The sequence below is a fragment of the Dasypus novemcinctus genome, chromosome 13, assembly GCF_030445035.2.
Source record: "Dasypus novemcinctus isolate mDasNov1 chromosome 13, mDasNov1.1.hap2, whole genome shotgun sequence".
Taxonomy (NCBI): Eukaryota; Metazoa; Chordata; class Mammalia; order Cingulata; family Dasypodidae; genus Dasypus; species Dasypus novemcinctus.
Genome location: NC_080685.1, coordinates 50,747,022 through 50,768,716, shown reverse-complemented (window position 1 = coordinate 50,768,716; position 21,695 = coordinate 50,747,022). Strand labels below are relative to the sequence as shown.

The 21,695-nt window shown below is 37.1% G+C and overlaps 1 protein-coding gene across 8 annotated transcripts in view; it reads right to left on the bottom strand.

Moving 5' to 3' along the window:
* Positions 1–21,695, bottom strand: part of DNM3 (dynamin 3) — a 693,285-nt gene that overhangs the window by 125,839 nt on the left and 545,751 nt on the right. For all 8 annotated transcript variants that reach the window (XM_058310135.1, XM_058310136.2, XM_058310139.2 and 5 more), the window contains one exon: positions 558–669. In XM_058310135.1, the coding sequence (XP_058166118.1) occupies positions 558–669 (112 nt within the window). The remainder of the gene's footprint in view (positions 1–557; positions 670–21,695) is intronic.

The following is a 21,695-nucleotide window of genomic DNA, read 5'->3' as shown; positions in this document are numbered from 1 at the left end:
GTGTCTCTAAGATACTTGAAGTATACTAATACAGATTAAGTGAAGTAACAATATAATATTTTTTGCTCTTTCATACTCAGGCTGGCATTTATCTGGGTTTTAATACTGATATAGCAGTGGATACAGGTAATACAGACATCATAAAAAGAAATACAGATTTTAATAGAAATAAGTCTATTTTTAAGAATATGAAATATCTGTTATGATTGATGACATTTATGCTGTGACTACACAAAGAATGTTGACTGCTTGTATTAATACCATAATGACTGCAGAACAGCATCTAAAGAAAACAAATTTAAAATAAAACAAAACACTTCTTTCTTGATCTGATATCATATATATTTTGGTTTATGGCTGAATAGGCTATTTTCTTTAACAATACTGACTAACGTCTTAAAATAGAAATGTGGGGAAAAAATTTAACCAAGTGTCATTAAAACTGTGCCAAATTAAGTCAATAGAAATATAGTTTCTCTAGAATATAGTATGTAGAGTTAATATATTTTCTTTAAACATGGTTAATAATTTTTAAATAGGAAATATATCCAACTTACTAAAGACTTATCAGGATAGACCCCAGCTCTTAGTAAAGATGCTTTCCAGCTGTCTACATCCTCCTGTGAGTCACATGCCAGCTCAAGGAAGCGATAATCTTTGTATACATTCCTGGAATTAAAAAAAACAAAAATCATGCCCTCAGTTTTGAACCACATTCAAAATTATTTTTTATCATAGCAGACAATGATGAAATAATGACAGTCCAAATGGAGTAGTTCTCCGATGGTCGTTGGAGTAAAACAAAGTAACTTATTGTACTTAAAAACATTCAACAAATTTCTACACGGCTTGACCATAGAATTTTTAAAAAAAGCTTACATTGAAGAATTCAGGTCACCTGTACTACTAAGTAATAAAAGTAAAGGAAATCCATTCAGTCAATATGATACACTGCATGCCAACTGACTGGGAGTTGTGCCATGGGAAATGGATTTGCTATTGCCCAGTAATTAGTTCAATTTTCTGACATTATTTCTAAAGTCTAAATAGCTCATAAAACTTTAAAATGAAAGGCAACAATCTTACAAACCTAAAATACTATGATAGATTCGAAATAGAAATGTTAATCAATATGAAAAGTGAAGAAGGAAAGAACGATAGCCAGTATTTAATAGAGTGAAATGCCTATGAAGTAGATATTTAAAATTGGGACAATACTAAATTTTTGTTTTTATTTTTCTGATAACAAAGTAATATATAAGTTGCAGTGCATGCCCATTTTGATAATTAGGAGACTAGATAAGAATATAAAAGAGGTAACAATCATGTATGTCCCACTGTTTATAGATAAATTTATTTCCTTTTACTCTTTGGTTCTATGCATTTTCACACAGTTGAGGTCATCTATCTGTCTATTATTTATCTCTCTATCATCTTGTGCCCTGCTTTTTCATTTACTATTTTATCATGGGCATTTACTTATGCCATTAAATCTTTATAAACATCAAGTCACAATGGCATAAAATTCATTAACATCAATGTATGATAATTTATTTAACCTAATATTTTATAATTAAGTAATTTGCTTTCTTTGCTATTATAAATAATGCTTCAATGAATACTTTTATCCACAAGCTTTGTCATATTTACTACTATTATTTTTTAAGGACAGATTTCTATAAATACATGACAAAAACTATGATCATTTTTAAAACAGATACATATCACAGATCATTCTTTGAGAAAAGATACACCAATTTGAACAGATACTAGCAGCATATAAGATTAACATCTTTCTATTCTTACTCTTTCCCAAGGTGTTCTCATTCGTGCCTAAGAGCTTCAATTTCCATCTACACCAATACGACTCATATCTATATCTCCTGTCCAGATCTGCCTGCAAATTCAGACAGCCTTCTCCACATGTGTATCTCAGCCACCTTAAAACAAAGAGCTGAATTGATGATACCCAATTTGGTCCTCTTCCAGTGTTCACATTTCATGCAGCAGCTGGGCTGTGTAATCCAGAAACTTTGGGACTATCTTTGACACCTTCTACTCTCTCACAACCCTCCTCCATCTTACCATCTAAAACCTACTAGAATATATGGCCTTCTCTCAATATCGACTACCACATTATCATAATTTCTTTCTCTCCTAGACTATTACAATAGCCTCCTCCCTAATCTCCAAGCAGCACATAGCCCCTTCACATTAATTCTCTGCATCGAATCCTCATGATCTTCTTAACATAGGAATTTGATCTTTTTACTCCTAAAGTAAAATACTCCAATGACTTCCTACTGCTTTTATGAAAAAGACCACAGTCCCTATGATGGCCTATAAAGCCCTGCATGGTCTGGCCCACCATTACCTTCCTCTCCAGCTTCTTTTCACACTCTTTGTCACTCTTTCTGCTCCAACAACATTGGCTGTCTTTTAGTTAGAATCACCATTTGTGCCACACCTACTCCCAAAGCCTTTGTAATTGCTATTCTCTCTGCCAGGCACTCTCTTTCCTTCCCTCATTGCATAGTTAACACCTCTTTTCTTGGTATCTCAACTAAGTTATCATTTCCTCAGACATCAGTTACCTGTCACCCCTGAGAGGCCAGCTCCTTTTCCATACATTTTTCACATTTCTATTTACCTTTCCTTCACAGTACATATTTCAGAATTATCTGTGTGTTTCTTTTTCCTTTTTCTCCTTTCGAATTAATATCTTTCTCCCCAACTAGCCTGTAAATTCCATGACAGCAGAGAATGCATCATTTTTATGTTCATCATTATATCCTCTTCTGGGAAGGTGGTGGATTGTGTTCCACTTCCTCTCCACTTCCAGTGCAGTGGAAGTGGTATTAGGATACTATCTTGAAGGAGATATTATTAGAGTTGGCACTCAGCTAGGGGTGTAAGCCAGACAGCTTGTTGTGCTATCTTTTTGCTCTTGCTGGACAAGAGCCTGGGGACCACAGTAGGAGAGCTCCTAGGCAAGGACCAGTATGTAGTAGACCCTTAGGAGAGCTGTCTTTCAGTGATCACAGGACCCCTGAGTACATCTGTTCCTCTGGTCCTCAGGAAGTATTGAAGGTGTTGCGTTTTCTCTACCCTAATGAAGAACAAAGCTCTCTTCTGATACTTCCACAGGTAACCAGCAACATGAAGACTGAGATGATTGTGCCTTCCCACACTTATCAGGCTAGTCCACTTAAAGCACTTTAGTAGCTGGACCTGTGCTGCAATGAACAAAGGAAAATAACAGCACACCTAATGATATCTAACAGCCAGAGAGATAAAGAATGAACAAAGCAATCAAAACAGTCTGTCAGTGAAAGAGAACTGCTAGAGAAAGCAGAAGATAATGAGTACTTGAAATGGTACAAATACAGCATTTAAAAAAAAAACTTTCTGGAACAAAAAGATAAGCCTTTTGAATTAAAATATTAAGTAGCTAACATGAAGGAAAGGATGGTCACTATTGAGACTAGAATTAGCAACTCTGAAGATCCAGCAGGAGAAGCAGAAAAATGTAAAGAGAAAGAAATTATAAGAGTGTTGGAGGAAAGATACAGAACACCTAACCTGTGAATAGCAGGAGTTGCAGAGTAAGAGAAAAAGAGGAATGGGAGGAGATAAATAAGTATAAAAAAGAATACAAAGAACATTTCTCTGAGTTTTCCAAAGACCCAAATCTAAAGATTGAAAGTAAATATTTTAGGTGGAAATGATGAGAAAAGATTCCCACTTAGACATATGCTAATACAATTCCTGTGCTCTCAGATTTGAAAGTCTTCTGTAAAGAAATAGGAAGTTGCTTACAAATGAAAAAATTATTAGACTGGCATTGGACTGACCATCCAAAACATAGAAGCTAATGGATGAAAAGATTGATGAAATAACAGCCTATGGACTCTTAAGAGGGCTGCAAATTCAGAGTCCTACATCCAGCCAGGATATTATCCACATAACCCATCTGAAGAAAATCCTAAAGGAGGACCCAAAACAACACTAAATGAGGGAAACAGACTTGGCCCAGTGATTAGGGCATCCGTCTACCACATGGGAAGTCCGCGGTTCAAGCCCCGGACCTCCTTGACCCATGTGCAGCTGGCCCATGCGCAGTGCTGATGTGCGCAAGGAGTGCATGCAGGGGTGTCCCCGTGCTGGGGAGCCCCACACGCAAGGAGTGCACCCCACGAAAGAAAGTGCAGCCTGCCCAGGAATGGTGCCGCACACATGGAGAGCTGACACAGCAAGATGACGCAACAAACAGAGACACAAATCCCCGTGCCGCTGCCAACAACAGAAGCGGACAAAGAAGACGCAGCAAATAGACACAGAAAACAGACAACCGGGGTTGGGGGGAGAAATAAATAAATCTTAAAAAAAAAAAAACCACTAAATGAGCCTCTCCAGAGTGTTAGAGATGAGGAAAGATTAAGAGGAGAGGAAACAATGATGAGCTACAACCCTTGTAATATCCAGTCATATCAAAACAGAAAATGACAGACAATCTAGGAATGTGTAATATAAGGGTTAAATAAGGATTAAAATAGAGTCATACTGGAACAGAAATTGCAACAGTCTAAAAGTTGGGAGAGGGGGAGGGGGGAATGTGGGAAGTTTAATCCCAAGATCTCTTGTGAGTGGAGGAGTGGAGAGTAGGGAAGCAAAGGGATTCAGAGGTCTTATAATGTTGAGAGAAATGGGTGGGGAGAGAAGAAAGTGTCTTTGTGGGGGAAAGTGTTAATACTTTGTTTCATGGAGTAACAGGGCTAATGAGTAATTTAATTAAAATTAAGTTAAAAAAAGAGAAACTAATAGCAACTTATATCAGCAAAAAGGAAAAAAAAACAAGAAAGAGAAGGAATAACAAAATATAATAATAAAAGTAAGTCAGCAGGAATAAAGTCAAGTATATTAATCATTAAATCATTTCAAATGGAATGAATGCTCTCAATTAACTCAGTTACTTTAGTTTTTAATATACAGTTATATATTGTTTACAAAATAAAGAGATGCAAAGAGATGCCAGACAACTGCAAAACAAATCAATGAGCATGAAAGTAAACTTTATATCGAAAGTACGAGCAATGAAAGAAAAAAATAGATAGATGGGACCTCTTCAAAATCAAAAACTTGTGCTTTAAAGGAGTTCGTCAAGAAAATGAAAAAGCAACCTGCTCAATGGAAGAAAAAATTGGTGAATCACTTATTTGATAAAGGTCTAATATCCATCATTTATAAAGAAATCCTACATCTCAAAAATAGACAACCCATTTAAAAAATGGGCAAGGGATTTGAATAGACATTTTTTTCAAAGAAGAAATACAAAATGGCTAAAAAGCACATGAAAACTGCTCAACATCACCAGCTAATAGGGAAATGCAAATCACTACTATAATGAGATATCATCTTACACCTATTAGTCTGGTGACTATTAAAAAAAAATGGAACTAAAAGTGTTGAAGAAGATGTGGAGGAAAGAGAACCCTCATGGGAATGTAGAGTGGTGCAGCCATTGTGGAGCATGGTTTGGCAGTTTCTCCGGAAGCTAACTATACAACTGCCATATGTTCCAGCAATCTCACTGTTGGGTATGTACCCAGAAGAACTGAAAGCAAGGACATAAGCAGGTATATGCACACCAGTGTTCACAGTGGCATTATTCACTATTGCTAAAAGTGTCTATCAATAGCTGAATGGATAAGCAAAATGTGGTATATACATAGAATGGAATATTACTCAGCTGTAAGAAGGAATGAAGTACTGACACATGTGACAACATAGATAAATCTTGAAGACCTTATGTTGAGTGAAGTAAGTCAGTCACTAAAGGACAAATATTGCCTGACTTCACTGATACGACCTTAACATACTGAGCAGACTCATAGAGATAGATTGTGGAAGATAGGCTATCAGGTGACAGAAAGGGATTAGAGTGTGGTGAGCTGATGCTCAATCTGGGCAGAGCCTATGATAAGGTGGAAAGGGTGGTTTGGCAGTGGATGGGGGTGATGGTGGTGCTGGATATGAGTGGGATCAATGGTGCTGGAATGTAATGGTGAGCAGGGTACAGGGGGTTGGGTTGGACTATCCATGGAATTGGGAGAGAGAGGGCTGGAGGAAGGAACAGGTGAACTCTGGGAATTTGTAAGTCTATGTTTGAGAATACAATTGTTGTAATGTTCTTTTAGCAAATATGGCAGGGAGGGTCACTATGCAGGGTATTGGTGGTGGGAGGATATGTGGGAAAGGGTGCATCTGGTGCATACTTCTATGGAATATGAATGTGTTCATCTTGTTATAGGATGTTATCTCCGTGGGGGAAATCCATACAATAAACAAGAAAACATTAAGCTTCCATCCTGGGGAGAACTGCTATATTCTCAAATAGAGGGGAAAGAATCTCTCAAGTACACAGGTAATGTCTAATAAAAGTTAACAGACCAGTATGTCAAGCCCTCAATGTTAATACATGTAAATCATGAAACTTATTCTTGAAAAATTGAAACTTAGTGGTTACCCTAGGTTCTGAGGGGAAGGGGAAGAAGAATAGGTGGAACATAGAGCATTCTTTTGGGCACTGGAATAGTTCCGCATGATTTAGCATTGACAGATACAGGCCATTATGTATTTTGTCAAAATATATAATAATAAAATTGTATGGTGCAAAGTGTAAACCATAATGTAAACCATTGACCATGGTAAGTAGTATTGCTTCAATATTTGTTCATCAGTTGTAACAAATGTACCATACTCTTGTAAGATATTATTAACAGGGGAAAATGTGAGACAGGGAGGAGGTGGAGTGTGTGGGAATCACTTATCCTTTATAACATAAAGCTTCTTTGAAAATAAAGTTAAAAAACAAAGACACTGGGGGGATCTACAGAAGAAATAAATATATGTAAATATACATAAAAGATAACAGATCTTACGGTGATGAAAGGTAGAGTACAAAAAAATATTTTTGACTTTGTTTTTGGTGACATTTTGGATTATAGAAAAGTTTCAACTATGGCAGGAGAGGATCATTGGTGCAGGGTGTCAGTGGTGGGGAGATGTGTAGGGAAGGATACATCCAGGGCATGCCTCTATAGAAAATGAATGTGTTCATGTGGTCATGGGGTGTTATCTCAGTTGGAGGAGACCTACACAATAACCAACAAAACATTAAATTCCCATCCTGGGGAGTCCTGCTATGGCCTCTAATAGAGTGGCAAGAATTCCGAGAGTACAATAGGCAGTGCCCAGTGAAAGAGGACAGACCAATACGCCAAGCCCTTGATATTAATGCTTGTACTTATGAACCTTATTCTTGTAAAATTGAGACCTAGCCAAGTAATATGTATTGCCTAAGAGTTACCTCCTGAAAACCTCTTTATCATTCAAATGCGGCCTCTCACTAAGCCAAACTCAGCATATAAGCGAATTACCTTTCCTGTGGAATGGGCCATGACTCCTGGGTATGGGCCTCCCTGGTACCAAGGAATTATTACCAAGCACCAACTAATGATGAATCTGGAAAAAGACCTTGACTAAAAAGGGGAAATATTAAATACAAATGAGTTTTAAAGGCTGTAATGGTTAGTCTAATGTGTCAACTAGGCCAGGTAACTGTGCCCAGTTGTTTGGTCAAGCAAACACTGGGCTAATTGTAATACAAGGACATTTATGGACTTTAGTCACCAGTGAGTTTATTGCATAAATGGCTAATCACATCTACAATCAACCAAGAAGATTGCTGTCAGCAATGAGTGACATTTTATTCAATCAGTTGAATGCCTTAAAGGGGGAAGTGACTTCAGCATTCAGAGAGAATTTTCCAGCTTGACTTCCAATAGCCAATGTCTGAAGGGAACTCATCAAGGACCTTCATTGGAGCCCCCGGTTTGCAGCCTGCCTGTGGAATTTGGACTTGTGCATTCCCATGGTCACATGAGATAATTTTATAAAATCTTATACTATTTACAGATATCTCTTATTGATTCTGTTTTCCTAGAGAACCCTGACTAAGATATTTCAAAGTGAATTGGGAGTTCATTCTAGAAGTTACGTTTATGCATGTCTCAGGAATATTTCACTGACTGTCACAGTAAGCAATGCCTCAAGCAGGGATGTTTCTGAGGGGTCTAGAGACATCTGGACACTATAGGTGGGGTAGACAACCCCTGGAAATCAGCATCCCATCCGTTGACCTGACCTTGGAATATATGTTAACCTATCTCCCCAATGTAATGGATTTAGATTCATAATTTTCCTACACATGGTTCTTCTGCCCCTTTTAGTTGAACCTATAATTAGTACATATACATGTTAAATATATGTCCCAGAGACTTAACTCTTCAGTCTGCTCATATGCCAGTTGAATCCTGAATCTCAGCCGAGTTGCAGTCAATACCTCCCTCTAGTTCATTAGACTCACCCAAGACAACTAACAAAATGATGATGATGGACAATGCCCATTCCACAAATAGAGAGTGTCTGTAACTGCAAGTAAGACAGTTCCACACATGTGCCCCATGGGATCTAAGCCCCTTCTCAACAGAAAGCAGAATGGGCATTACCATGCCCAAATCCTCAAGATTGAAGAAGGAACAAACATAAGGGGAGAATGCAACTATGGACCACAGTAGACTTATTATTATTCTAGTAGTGGAAGAACTTTTAATACTGATGTAAAGACAGTGGATCCCAGAGTTTCTGAGGAGAGGGAGAAGGAGGAATAGGTGGAACATAGGGCATTTTTGGGACACTGGAATTGTTCTGCATAATATTGCAATGACAGATACAGGCCATTATACATTTTGTCAAAACCTATAAAATTGTGCAGTGCAAACAATAATGTAAACTACAGACCATGGTTAGTAGTGATGCTCCAATATTTGCTCATCAGTTATAACAAATGTACCGCACTAATGAACAATGTTATTAATAGGGGAAAATGGGACAGAGGGAGAGGGTGGGGTATATGGGAATCCCTATATTTTTTATGTAACTTTTCTGTAATCTAAAACTTCTTTTAAAATAAAGGGGAAAAAAGCATGAAAGGCAATATTAATAAAAGATAAGGTGGAATTTGAAAACATTGAACATGATAACAACTTAAAAGCAGTAAATAGAATAACTAGAAACATAATATAGTGACATAAAGTACAATTTATGAAGTATAGAAAGTACTCATAAATCTTTTTTGCACCAAACAACATAGTAGATGAGCAAACAAAGAAAATACTACTCAAAATACAAAGTGAACTTGAAGAAATATAATTATAGGCAGAAATTTTAATATAACTCTTTTCAGATGGGATAAATATAGTGGGCAAAAATATGTAAGCACAGAGAGGAAATGTGCTTACATTTAATTCTTTGAATAGAGGACAATTTTTTTTTTGTTATCCACAAAAGGCTTATAAAAAATCAGTCACAAACATACAATACCAATCTTAACTGATTTTAAAAAGGGAATAATTTTAAAGATCACGTTTATCACAAAGCAAAAAGAAAAAAAGAGAGAAATGAATTTCTAAAAAGAATAGTTACTTAAACATATTCTTACATAATACTTGTATCACAGAAGAAGCAGAAACCAAGATTATAAGTTATGTAGAAAGCAATAAAAATATTAACACTTCATATCCAATCAGTAGAGAAAAGCCTGTATTCATAGGAAACTTTAGGGCCTCAAATATGTTCATCATATAGAGAGGAAAGAGGAAAAAGTCAATACTCACCTAGAGAAATACCTACAACACTAACAATGTAGTTCAATTTTGTGTTTCACCCCATCTGAAAATCAGTATCTATGCATAGTAAAGTTAAACTCATGTTTATTTCTTGCTATAGATATAATCTTGGCCTTAGTTTCATCACTTTGATTTATACTTTTAAAAAATGCTCTTTCTGGAAGCAGACTTGGTCCAATGGATAGGGCATCCACCTACCACATGGGAGGTCTGTGGTTCAAACCCCAGGCCTCCTTGACCCATGTGGAGCTGGCCCACATGAAGCACTGAGGCGTGCAAGGAGTGCTGTGCCACGAAGGGGTGTCCCCACATAGGGGAGCCCCAAGCGCAAGGAGTGCATCCTGTAAGGAGAGCCACCCAGCGCAAAAAAAAAGTTCAGCCTGCCCAGGAATGGTGCTGCACACAAGAAGAGCTGACACAACAAGATGACACAACAAAAGGAAACACAGATTCCCGTGCTGCTGACAACAACAGAAGTGGACAAAGAAGAACACGCAGCAAAATGGACACAGAGAACAGACAACTGTGGCGGGGGTGGGGGAGAAGGGGAGAGAAATAAAAATTTAAAAAAAAAATCTTTAAAAAAATGCTCTTTCTGTTTAATTTGTTTATGTTTTTAGAAATGAACTGTCATTTTTTGCTTTTACCTTTTTTAGGGGTTTTCAGTTTTACAGGTAATTGATTATATCTAAGTTTTTAAAAAAGTCTTAAACTCATATTTATGTACATATGAGATTCAGTAATAAAATAAAAACTCTTGACTTCTTGGGGGAACTCAGCAGAGTTTATTTTCTCTTAATCCATCTAATAACACTTACTAATCTATCTAGAAATATTGACCTAGATTATTATTTTTGAGGTATTATTTTCACATCTCTCTCAAAGAGTCATCTTTTTAAAAACTTTTGAATTCAATTTTGTTACATTTAAGCAATTTTAAAAATAGAACTTTATATTTTTAACTTTAATCAATGTTAATCACCAGGCATTTTCCATCTGAACTTCTCAATATGTCAATTCTTACTTTGATTCATTTTTTGAATTGGCCTTAAAGTAGAGAGTTGGTTTCCTGGATTTCTAGTTGGTGCACCTACAGAGGTAGTAATAGAGATGTTTTACAGCTGAGGAAACTGATATTTAGGGATATTAAGTAAATTTCCTAAGATCACGTAGCTAATAAATGAATTGATTCCTTTCATAGAAGTTGGTATATGGCCTCCATTTAATAAATATTTGTTGAATGAATGAATGAATGAATGAACAAGTGAATGAACTTAGACTGGATCCATAACTTTGCACAAAAAACCTAAAATATAAAACTGAAGGGACAAACCAAAAAAGGAGAAAGAGTAATTTTTAAAAACTTTTTCTTTTGAAATACTTTCGATCTTACAAGACAGTTAAAAATAATATAAACTCCATACAGAGACCTACAACAGACTCCTATCCCCTCAAATATCCAGATCCACCAATTTTAACATTTTGCCACATTTGCCATACCATTCTATCTATCTATATACCCATCCATCTATCAAACTGTTTTCTGAGCACTTGAGAGCAAATTGTATACATCATGCTCCTTTAACTCTTAATACTGCCATGTATTAATATTTTTCATAAGAACAAGGATATTCACTTATGTAATTCCCTTAAATGGTTATAAAGTTCAAGAAATGTAACATTGAAACAAAGCTTAAAGTCTGTATTTCAGTTTTTTCATATGTCCCAATAATGTCCATTTGAGTCTTTTCTCCTCCCTTGCTAGGTCCCATCCAGGATCATGCATTGCATTTAATTGTCATTGTTTCTTTAGTTGCTTTTTTAAAAAAAATTTAATTGTGGGAACATATTCATCTCAACCTCTTCCAAGCATACCATTCAGAGGGATTAATTATATTCACAATATTGCAATACTCTCACCACCTTCCATTACCAAAACTTTCCTATCTCCCTAAACAGAAACCCTACACCCATTATTCATTAACTCTCCATTCCTCTTTCGTCCTGCCCCTGGCAACCTGTACTCTAATATCCATCTCTATGGTCTTGCATATTCTCTGCAATTTCTTTGTAGTTACCACGGGGATTAAATTTAATATCCTAAATAATAATCTTTTTGCTTTGATGCCAACGTAACCACAATAGTATATGAAACCTCAATAGTATATGAAATTATGTTCCTATATCCCTTTGTCTTTCCACCTTTATGTAGCTCTTATCAAAAATTGATTTTTATACATTATGAGTCCCAAATCACTGATTTGTCAACGTTTTGCCTTTGAGATCCTACATGAAGTAAAAAGTGGAGTTATAAACCAAAACTACAATAGTACTGGCGTTGATATTTACCCATGTTGCTACCCTCACTGGAGATTATATTTCTTCAGGAGGCTTCATTCTATTGTCCTTCCCATTCAATCCCCAGAACTCTTTAATATTTCCTGTAGGGCTGGTCTAGTGGTAACAAATTAACTCAGCTTTTGTTTATCTGGGAAGGTCTTATTCCATCCCTCATTCTTTGAAAACAGTTTTGATGGATATAGAATTCTTGGTTGGCAATTTATTTTTACTTTTATTTTGCTTTCAGTATTTTAATTATGTCATTCTACTGCCTTCTTGCCTACTTGTTTTCTGGTGAGAAATTGGCATTTAATCTTATTGAATGTCCCTTGTCCATGACACGTTGTTCTCTCTTGCAGCATTCAGAATGCTCTGTTTATCTCTGGCATTCAGCATTTTGATTTTAATTATGTTGCAGAATATGCTTTGGGTTTACTCTGCTTGGAGCTCACTGAGTATCTTGAATGTGTATATTCATGTCTTAGAGTCAATTTGAGAAGTGTTCAGCTATAATTTAAATATTCTCTCTGACCCTTCTTTCTTTTTGAAAGCTTCTGGGACTTCCAAATCACATATCTCTGTAAGATCAACAGTGTCCCACATGTTCTTCAGGCTCTGTTCGCGTTCTTCTTTTTTTTCCTTCTTTCTGCTCCTCAGATGTTGGAAACTGAGGCACAGTGGCCTCACAAGGAGAGACGTGCTGTCTCCATGCTAGTGCTGTCTTCATGGCTATGCGCGCACCCTAAGGAATGTGGTAATTAAGAGTTCCAGGCAAATGGGATGAAGCTGTTAAACGCTGAAAGAAAAGATGAGCATATACCTTTTGTAGTGAATAGAACACTTAGACTTTGTACCTTGAGATAAGATTTTTTAAAATTCCTTAGACTATGGTTAATGCTAATAGTTAACTGCAAGTTACTGCTTGTTGTCACATAGGCTATGTGTTGCTGCTGCTTGTCACGTAGACTGGGGTATATAGAGAGCCCCTTGTAAACAATAAAGTTGTCTGATGAGTCTCTACTCGCAGAGACTGATCCCAGGTCTCTCGTTCTTTCTTTTTCTTTCTTTCTTTCTCTTGCTTTCACTCTCCTTTTTCTCTTTCTTTCATTCCCGATACCCTTCGGGTCCAAATCTCCAACACTCAGACATAAGGATTTCAATTTTCTTATGTTCAGGTTCACTGATTCTTTCTTATGCCAGTGCCAATCTGCTGTTGAACACTTCTAGGGAACTTTTCAGTCACTGTTGTCTTCAGCTGTTTTGTTCCATTTCATAATTTCCATCTCTCTATTCTCTCTGTGGTAATCTATAGCTTTCCTGATTTCCTTTAGATATTTGACTACATTTTTCTTCAGCTCCTAAAAGCATGTTTAGGACCATTTTAAAAAAGCTTTTGTTTGGTATGGTCCAAGACTGGTCCTCCTCATCGATGGGTTCTAATGCTTTAATATTCTCTTTTGCTGTGGCCATTGCTGCCTGTTTCTTTGTCTATTTGGTAACCTTTTCCTAAAACCTGGGTGTTTTGGTATTTTAATGTGTTATTGCTGGAATTTAGATTCTGAGGCATCTATTCTTCAAACTTGTATAAAGCTAGTGTTTTGACAGTGCTTTTCTTGAATGCCAGGAGACATTAAAAAATAAGAAGAAAGAAAATGCTTTCTAGTCTTTGCAGATTATCTGTGCAAGTACTCTTTTAGGGTTTATGTATACAAAGAGTTTAGAGAATAGCTCCAGGACAAAGCAGAGTTATCTTCTGTGCATGCGTCTTGTCTTGGGCATGCACACATGGCTCTAGGAATTCCCACATTTACAAGGATACAGATACTCCCTCTTCCGTAGGAAACAGTTTTCTCAATCCCCAACCACTGCACTATACGTCTTACAGCCAGCAATATTCCCCTGGCAGCACAACTTGACTGCTCTTCCAAAGCATTCTGTAAGGGACCTCTGTGAAGGGAGTACAGGTGGGGGAGGGGACAGCCTGAGCACCAAGAGATCCTTCATTTTTATTTTTTTATTGGAGAAGTTGTGAGTTTACAAAACAATCATGCATAATGTGCAGATTTCTAATACATCATTGCACCACCAACACCTTGAATTGTTGTGGAACATTTGTTACAAATTATGAAAGAACATCATCAAAATATTATGGCTAAATATGGTCCAAAGCTTATATTTGTTATATTTTTTCATAAACCACTGTATTATAACACAATGTTTTATATTGTACATTGTTATAGTTCATAAGAGGATACGATCATATTCATAGTGTTAACCACTGTCTATCATCCACCACATAGTTTACTATGTTTCACAGTCCCATGCCTTGTATACTCCATTCAAAGTGTACACTCAGTGGCTCTTCAGTTTCAACACAGAGTTGTGCTGTCATCATATCAGTCAATTTTAGAAAATTTTTCTTACTCTAATAGGAAAAATCTCATACCCCCATTACTGACACTTAGCATTGATATATACCTTCTTTGCCATTGATGCAAGAACATTACAATATTGCTGTTAACTACATTCCATTAATTACATTAATTGTATTTTCCCATGTATCACCATATTCTTAACACATTGAAACAGTGACATACATTTGTTCTAATTCATAGTACATTCTTATATTTGTATTGTTAACCATAATCCTCATCCATCACCAAGTTCACTGCTATACCATCCCTAGATTATTCTCTAGCTTTCTTTCAATTGGCATTTACTTCCGTAGACTGTTCCTTTCAGCCACAATCACATTTGTAAATCAGCAGTGTTAGTTACACTTATTATAAAGTTACCATCAATTCTATCCATTTTCACACATTCAAAATCAACATATAAAATTCTATATACATTAAGCATCATTATTCCTTCTCAGTACTCATTTCATAGTAAACTATACTCTAGATTTTAACTCCATGCATTTACTCATCATATTTAGTTCATATTATGGAGGCCATACACTATTTGTCCTTTTGCATCTGACATTTCACTCAACATAATGTCCTCAGGGTCCATCCATGTTGTCATATATCACAATTTCTTTTCTTCTTACATTAGCAAAGTACTCTAAATACTATATTTTGTTTATCCATTCATTGGTTGATGGACACTTGGGTTGTTTCCATCTTTCAGCACTTTTGCATAATTTAACTATGAACATTGCTGTGGAAATGTTTGTTTGCATCCCTATTTTCATTTCTTCTAAATATATTCCTAGTAGAGGAACTGCTGGATCATATAACAATTCTATATTTACCTTCCTGAGGAACCACCAAACTGTCTTCATAGAGGCTGCACCATGTGTTTTCTTACTTTTATTCTTTCTTTCTTTTTTAAAATAAAGGGTATTTATTTGGGGTAGAAGCTTAGAGTTACCAGGCCATAAAGTGTAAGTTACTTCCCTTACCAAAGTCTATTTTCACGTGTTGGAGCAAGATGGCTGTCAATGTCTGCAAGGGTTCAGGCTTCCTGGGTTCCTTTCTTCCGGGAGTTTGTTTCACTCTGGGCTCAGCTGTCCTGCTCTTTCTACAAGGTCAGCTGTAGACTCTCAGGCAACCAGCTCTGTCTCTCTCCCTGGGGCTCAGTTCTCTCTGGGCTGGGCTGCTCTGCTCCTTTGACCATGTGTTTTCTTGCCATTTGTATTTACTCTTTGGAAAAATATCTATGTCTTTTTTAAAAAAGGTTTTATTTAATTTATTTATTTCTCTCCCCCCGTCATGGTTTGAGCTCACTGTCTGCTCTCTGTGTCCATTTGTTGTGTGCTCGTCTTTTTTTTCCAGAAGGCACTGGGAACTGAACCCAGGACTTCCCATGTGGTAGGCAGACACTCAATTGCTTAAGCCACATCCACTTCCATTTGCTTTTTTTTTTTATGATTTATTTTATTTATTCTCTACCCCTCATTGTTTGCACTCACTGTCTGCTCATCTTCTCTTTTTTTATTTTTAATTTATTGAAATATATCACTCACATTTAAACATACATAAACAATAAGTGTATAAGTTGTGAACTTACAAAACAAACATACATAACATCAAACATATATAACATCTTACCGATAATCTGCATTGTTTTTAAACCTTTTTAACTAATGACCAAAGAGCACTGTCAAAATATTACTACTAAACAAAGTATTTTCCCCCAACCATTCCAATTATTATTATCTTTATATCATTTATATATGAACATACATAAACAACTAAGCGTATAGTAAAAGTTGTGAATCTATAAAAGCAAACATGTACAACATCACACAAGAGTCCCACACATCGACCCTCCACCAACATCCCACATTGTCATGAGACACCTGTTACAAACTATGAAAGAACACTGTCAAAATCATACTACTAATCATAGTCGCCATCTTACACTTGGTGTGTTTTTCCCCCAACCCAGCCTATTATTATTTTTTAAATATATATTTTTATGACAGAAATTGTAAATTTATAAAACATGCACATGTGCAGAATTCCCAAACAACACCCCTCCATCAGCATACCAGAATGTGGTGTGTCATTTGCTACAGATAAAATAATATCATTTGATTGTTACCATGTCCATAGTGTACGTTTGGCTCACATTTTCCATACTGCCTCAGTATCAACACAGTACATTTTTTGCATAGATGCAAGAATATTATATTATTACTACTAACCACAGTCCATAGGTCACTACAGCTGTATTTTTCCCATGCTTCTCCACATTCCCAACACCCTGCAGTAGTGATATACATTTGCTCTAGCTAACAAAGGACACTTGCACCTGTACTGTCAACCACAATTCTCACCCACCTCTTGCTTTACTGTGCTGTCCAATTCCTAGATTATTTTCTAGCATTCTGTCAGTTGGCATTTACATAACTAGAATACCATTTTCAGTCACATCCCCACTTATAAACTAGCTGTTACTCACTGTGTTACCATCCACTCTATACATTTCACACTTTTACAGTGAAGCTAATTAAAACTTCTACACACATTATACATTATACATAGTCCACTCAGACCTTCTCTTATCTTCTTTAAGAATCCACCACCTACCACCAGGTCTTGAAGATATTTTCCAATAATTTCTTCTAGAAGTTCTATGGTTCTTGCTTTTATTTTCAGTTTTTTTTTTAATCCATTTTGAGTTAATTTTTGGATAAGGTGTGAGATAAGGGTCCTCTTTCCTTCTTTCAGCTATGGATGTCCAATTTTCCAGCACCATTTGTTGAATGGATTGTTCTGCCTAAGCTGTGTGAGTTTGACAGGCTAGTCAAAAATCACTTGACCATACTTATGAGGGTCTGTTTCTGAACCATAAATTTGGTTCCATTGGTCTATTGTCTATTGTGTCTGTCTTTAGGCTAGTACCATGCTATTTTTTACCACTATAGGTAGGTATTATGATTTAAAGTCTGGAGATGAGGGTTCACTTTTGCTTTTTATCATGTTTCTGGCTATTCAGGACTCCTTACCCATCCAAATAAATTTAATGATCATGTTTTCAATTTTTTCTTTAATGCTGGTAGAATTTTTATCGGGATTGCATTAAATCTATATATCAATTTGAGCAGAATTGACATCTTAATGATATTTAGTCTTCCAATCCATGAGCATGGAATGTTCTTCCAGTTATTTAGGGCTTTTTTGATTTGTTTTAACATTGAGTTGCAGTTTTCTGAATACAAGTGCTTTACATCATTGGTTAAGTTTATTCCTGACTATTTCAGTTTTATCTGTCATATTTTATTTTCACCACTCTTTTGACACTTTCAGTTACTTTTATTGATATAATCTTCATTCCTAGACTCTCTTCCGGGCCCCTCTATCCTGTCTTTTCTTTTCAGGCTGTAGCACACCCTTCAGTATGTTTTGAAATTCTGGTCTCTCGCTTAGAAATTCTCTCAGTTTCTGTTTATCTGTGAATATTCTAATTTCACCCTCATTTTTGAAAGACAGTCTTGCTGGGCATAAGATTCTTGGCTGAAAGTTTTTCTCTTGTAGTATCTTAAATATATCAAACCACTGTCTTCTTGCCTCCATGGTTTCTAATGAGAAATCAGCACTTAATCCTATTGGATATCCCTTATATGTTATGCATTGCTTTTCTCAGAATTCTCTCTTTATCTTTGGCCTTTGACATTCTGATGAGTATGTGTCTTGGAGTTGGTCTATTTGGATTTTTTCGGATGGGAGTATGTTGTGCTTCTTGGACAGGGATATCTATGTCCTCCAATAGGGTTGGGAAATTTTCTACTGTTATTTCTTTAAATATTCCTTCTGCCCCTTTTCCCTTCTCTTCTCCTTCTGGGACACCCATGACATGTATGTTTGCATGCCTTTTGCTATCATTTAGTTCCCTGAGACCTTGTTCAATTTTTTCCATTCTTTTCTTCATCTGTTCTTTTGTATGTTCACTTTTAGAGGCCATTTCTTCAAGCTCACCAATCCTTTCTTCTGCCTCCTCAAATCTGTTATTATATGATTCCAATGTTTTTTAAAATTTCATTGATTGCACCTTTCAGTACCATAAGATCTGCTATTTTTCTATGTATGCTTTCAAATTCTTCTTTGTGCTCATCCAATGTCTCTTAATATCCTTAATCTCTTTAGCCATCTCATTGAATTTATTAAGGAGATTCATTTGAACATCTGTAATTAGTTGTCTCAACTCCTTTATGTCATCTGGAGGCTTATCTTGTTCCTTTAACTGGGCCATAACTTCCTGTTTCTTGGTGTGGATTGTAATTTTTTGTTAGTGTATTCACATCTAGCTTTCTAGAGTATTTATTCTGGGTGTGTTTTTTCTCTTCAGTTTAGGGCTTCCTATCATTTCTCCCTTGCTGTTTGTGCAGTAGGAGCCAAGCATGTAGTTGGTGCTGTAAACTGTGGAGCTCAAGCTGCCCTCATTGAGCCAGGGACCAATGAAGCTTTTTCCAACTTTCTCCTTTGCCAGGGGTAGGGACAGAATCACAGCTATGTGGAATAATCCATGTGCAGGCCTAGACTGTAGTTGCCCAGAAAGACTGATGAAGCTTCACATCCCTTTCTCCCCTGCCTGGGGCAGGGATGGAGCTGCAGGTGTGGGCAGCAATCTATGCAGTGCATGTCCAAGATGACTGCTTTTGCCCTAGTGGACTTCTGTTTTTCAGTCTTTTCCAGTCAAAGTTACCTGCAGTTACCTGTATAGGCTGGTGCAGGGCTCCTCAGCCTCCTCCCTGCCAGAGGTGGGGCTGAAGCCCAGGCGGGCTGCATGCTGATCTGCGTGAAAGAAACTGGTTCCTGCCAATACTGAGAGTTTCAGTCATCCTGGCCTCTCCTCAGGCTGGGGGCGGAGTCAAAATGGTGGCCACTGGCCTCTTTCTGACTTGGGCAGATTCACACTCCAGCTGTTCCCAGGGTTATATCTTAGCAGACAAGTCTACCAATCAGTAGCCAAAACCGGCAGCCAACTGTCTCCTCCTCCCCTGTTTCTGAGAAATGGAGCTTCCAATTCCAGTCACAGAACAGCTCCTGGGGTGGCTCTTGCCACCAGAGTAGGATAATCATTGGCCTCTGCAGCTTGGCTGGTAATTTCCTGGAGAGGCTGACGCAAGTCCCGCACCTTCCTCCCTGCTGGAGGTGGCACTGGGGCCTAGGCTAGAGCTGCAATATGATCTGGATGGAAAGAATCTGGTCCCCACTAGCACTGGGATTCTCAGTGCAGCCCACTTCCCCTCATGCCAGACATGGAGTTAAGATGGCGGCTCTCAGCCTCTTTCTGACTTGGACAGGCTCAAACTTTAGCTGTTGTCAGGATTGTACTGTAGCCTGCTGAATTTCCTCCTCAGTAGTTGAAATTGGTGCCCGACTGTCTCTTCCTCCCCCAGTTTGGGGAAGTGGAGCTTTTGATTCCAGCCGCAGAACAGCTCTCAAGGCGGCTTGTGCCTTCAGTGGAGGATGGGCACTGGCCTCTGGGGTGTGGAGAACTCTACTTATGAATCTTCTCTGTAGATGGGCAGTCTCCTCCTTCCACTCCTTCCAGAACATTGCAGGATGCTCTTTTGGTCTCCTGGAGCCCCCAAACAGGTGCTTCAGCTAGCTTCAGAGAGCTCTCGGTGTTTGCTAACTGCCCTGTAGCAGGAGCTGACTCTAGGAGCTCCTTACTCTGCTGCCATCTTGCTGGTCTCCTTCATCTACTCTTTTTCAAGAAGCACTGGGAAACTAGTCCAGGACCTCCCATGTAGGAGGAAGGCACCCAATCACTTGAGCCACCTTTGCTCCCTTCTATGTCTTTTGCCTATTTAAAAAATTGGACTTTTTGTCTTTTTGTTGTTGAATTGTATGATTTCCTTATGGAAAACAAAGCCTTAATTGATATGTGGTTTTCAAATATTTTCTTTCATTGACTAGGCTGCTTTTTTACTTTCTTGACAAAGTCCTTTGAAGCACAAAAATGCTTAATTTTGAGGAGGTCCCATTTATCCATTTTTTTTCTTTTGTTGTTTGTGTTTTGGATGTAAGGTTTCAGAAACCACCACCTACCACCAGATCTTGAAGATGTTTCCCTGTATTTTCTTCTAGGAGTTTTATGGTTCTAGCTTTTATATTTATACCTTTGATCCATTTTGAGTTAATTTTTGTATAAGGTGTGAGACTGGGGTCCTCTAGCTTTCTTTTAGAGATGGATATCCATTTCTTCCAGGACAATTTATTGAATAGACTGTTCTGACACAGCTGAGTGGGCTTCAAAGCCTTGTCAAAAATCACTTGACCAAAGATGCAAGGGTCTATTTCTGAACACTCAATTTGGTTCCATTGGTCTATAGTTCTACATTTATGCCAGTAACATGCTGTATGGCATGTATGTATGTAGGCAATATAATTTAAATTCCAGAAGTGAGATTCCTCCAATTTGGTTCTTTTTTCTTCTTTTTAAATATCTTTTTGGGACCCCTTACCCTTCAAAATAAATTTGACAATTGGCTTTTCCATTTCTTAAAAAAAGGCTGTTAGAATTTTATTGGGATTGCATTGAATCTGTAACTCAATTTGGGTAGAAATGACATCTTAATGATATTTAGTCTTCCAAAACATTAAAATAGAATGTCCTTCCATCTATTTAGATCATTTTTTATTTCTTTTAGCAATGTATTTTTCTGAATACAGTTCTTCTATGTTCTCGATAAGTTTATTACTAAATATTTGATTCTTTCAGTTACTATTTTAAGTGGAGTTTCTTTCCTGACTTCCTCTTTAGATTTCTCACTACTAGTGTGCAGAAACACTACTAATTTTTGCAACTTGATCTTGTATCCTGCCACTATGTTGCGCTCATTTATAGCTCTAGTAGCTTTGTTGTAGATTTTTGGGGACTTTCTAGGTAAGGATCATATTATCTGCAAATAGCAAATCTTTTTCTTTCCTTTCCAATCTGGATGTCTTTTCTTTTTCTTGCCTGATTGCTCTAGTTAGAACCTCTAGCACTATATTGCTCAACAGTGATGATAGTGGGCATCCTTGTCCAATCTCAGTGGGAAAGCTTTCGATCATTCAACACTGAGTACAATGTTAGCTGTGGGTATTTCATGTATGCCCTTTATCATGTTGAGAGAGTTTCCTTCTATTCCTATTTTTTCAGGGT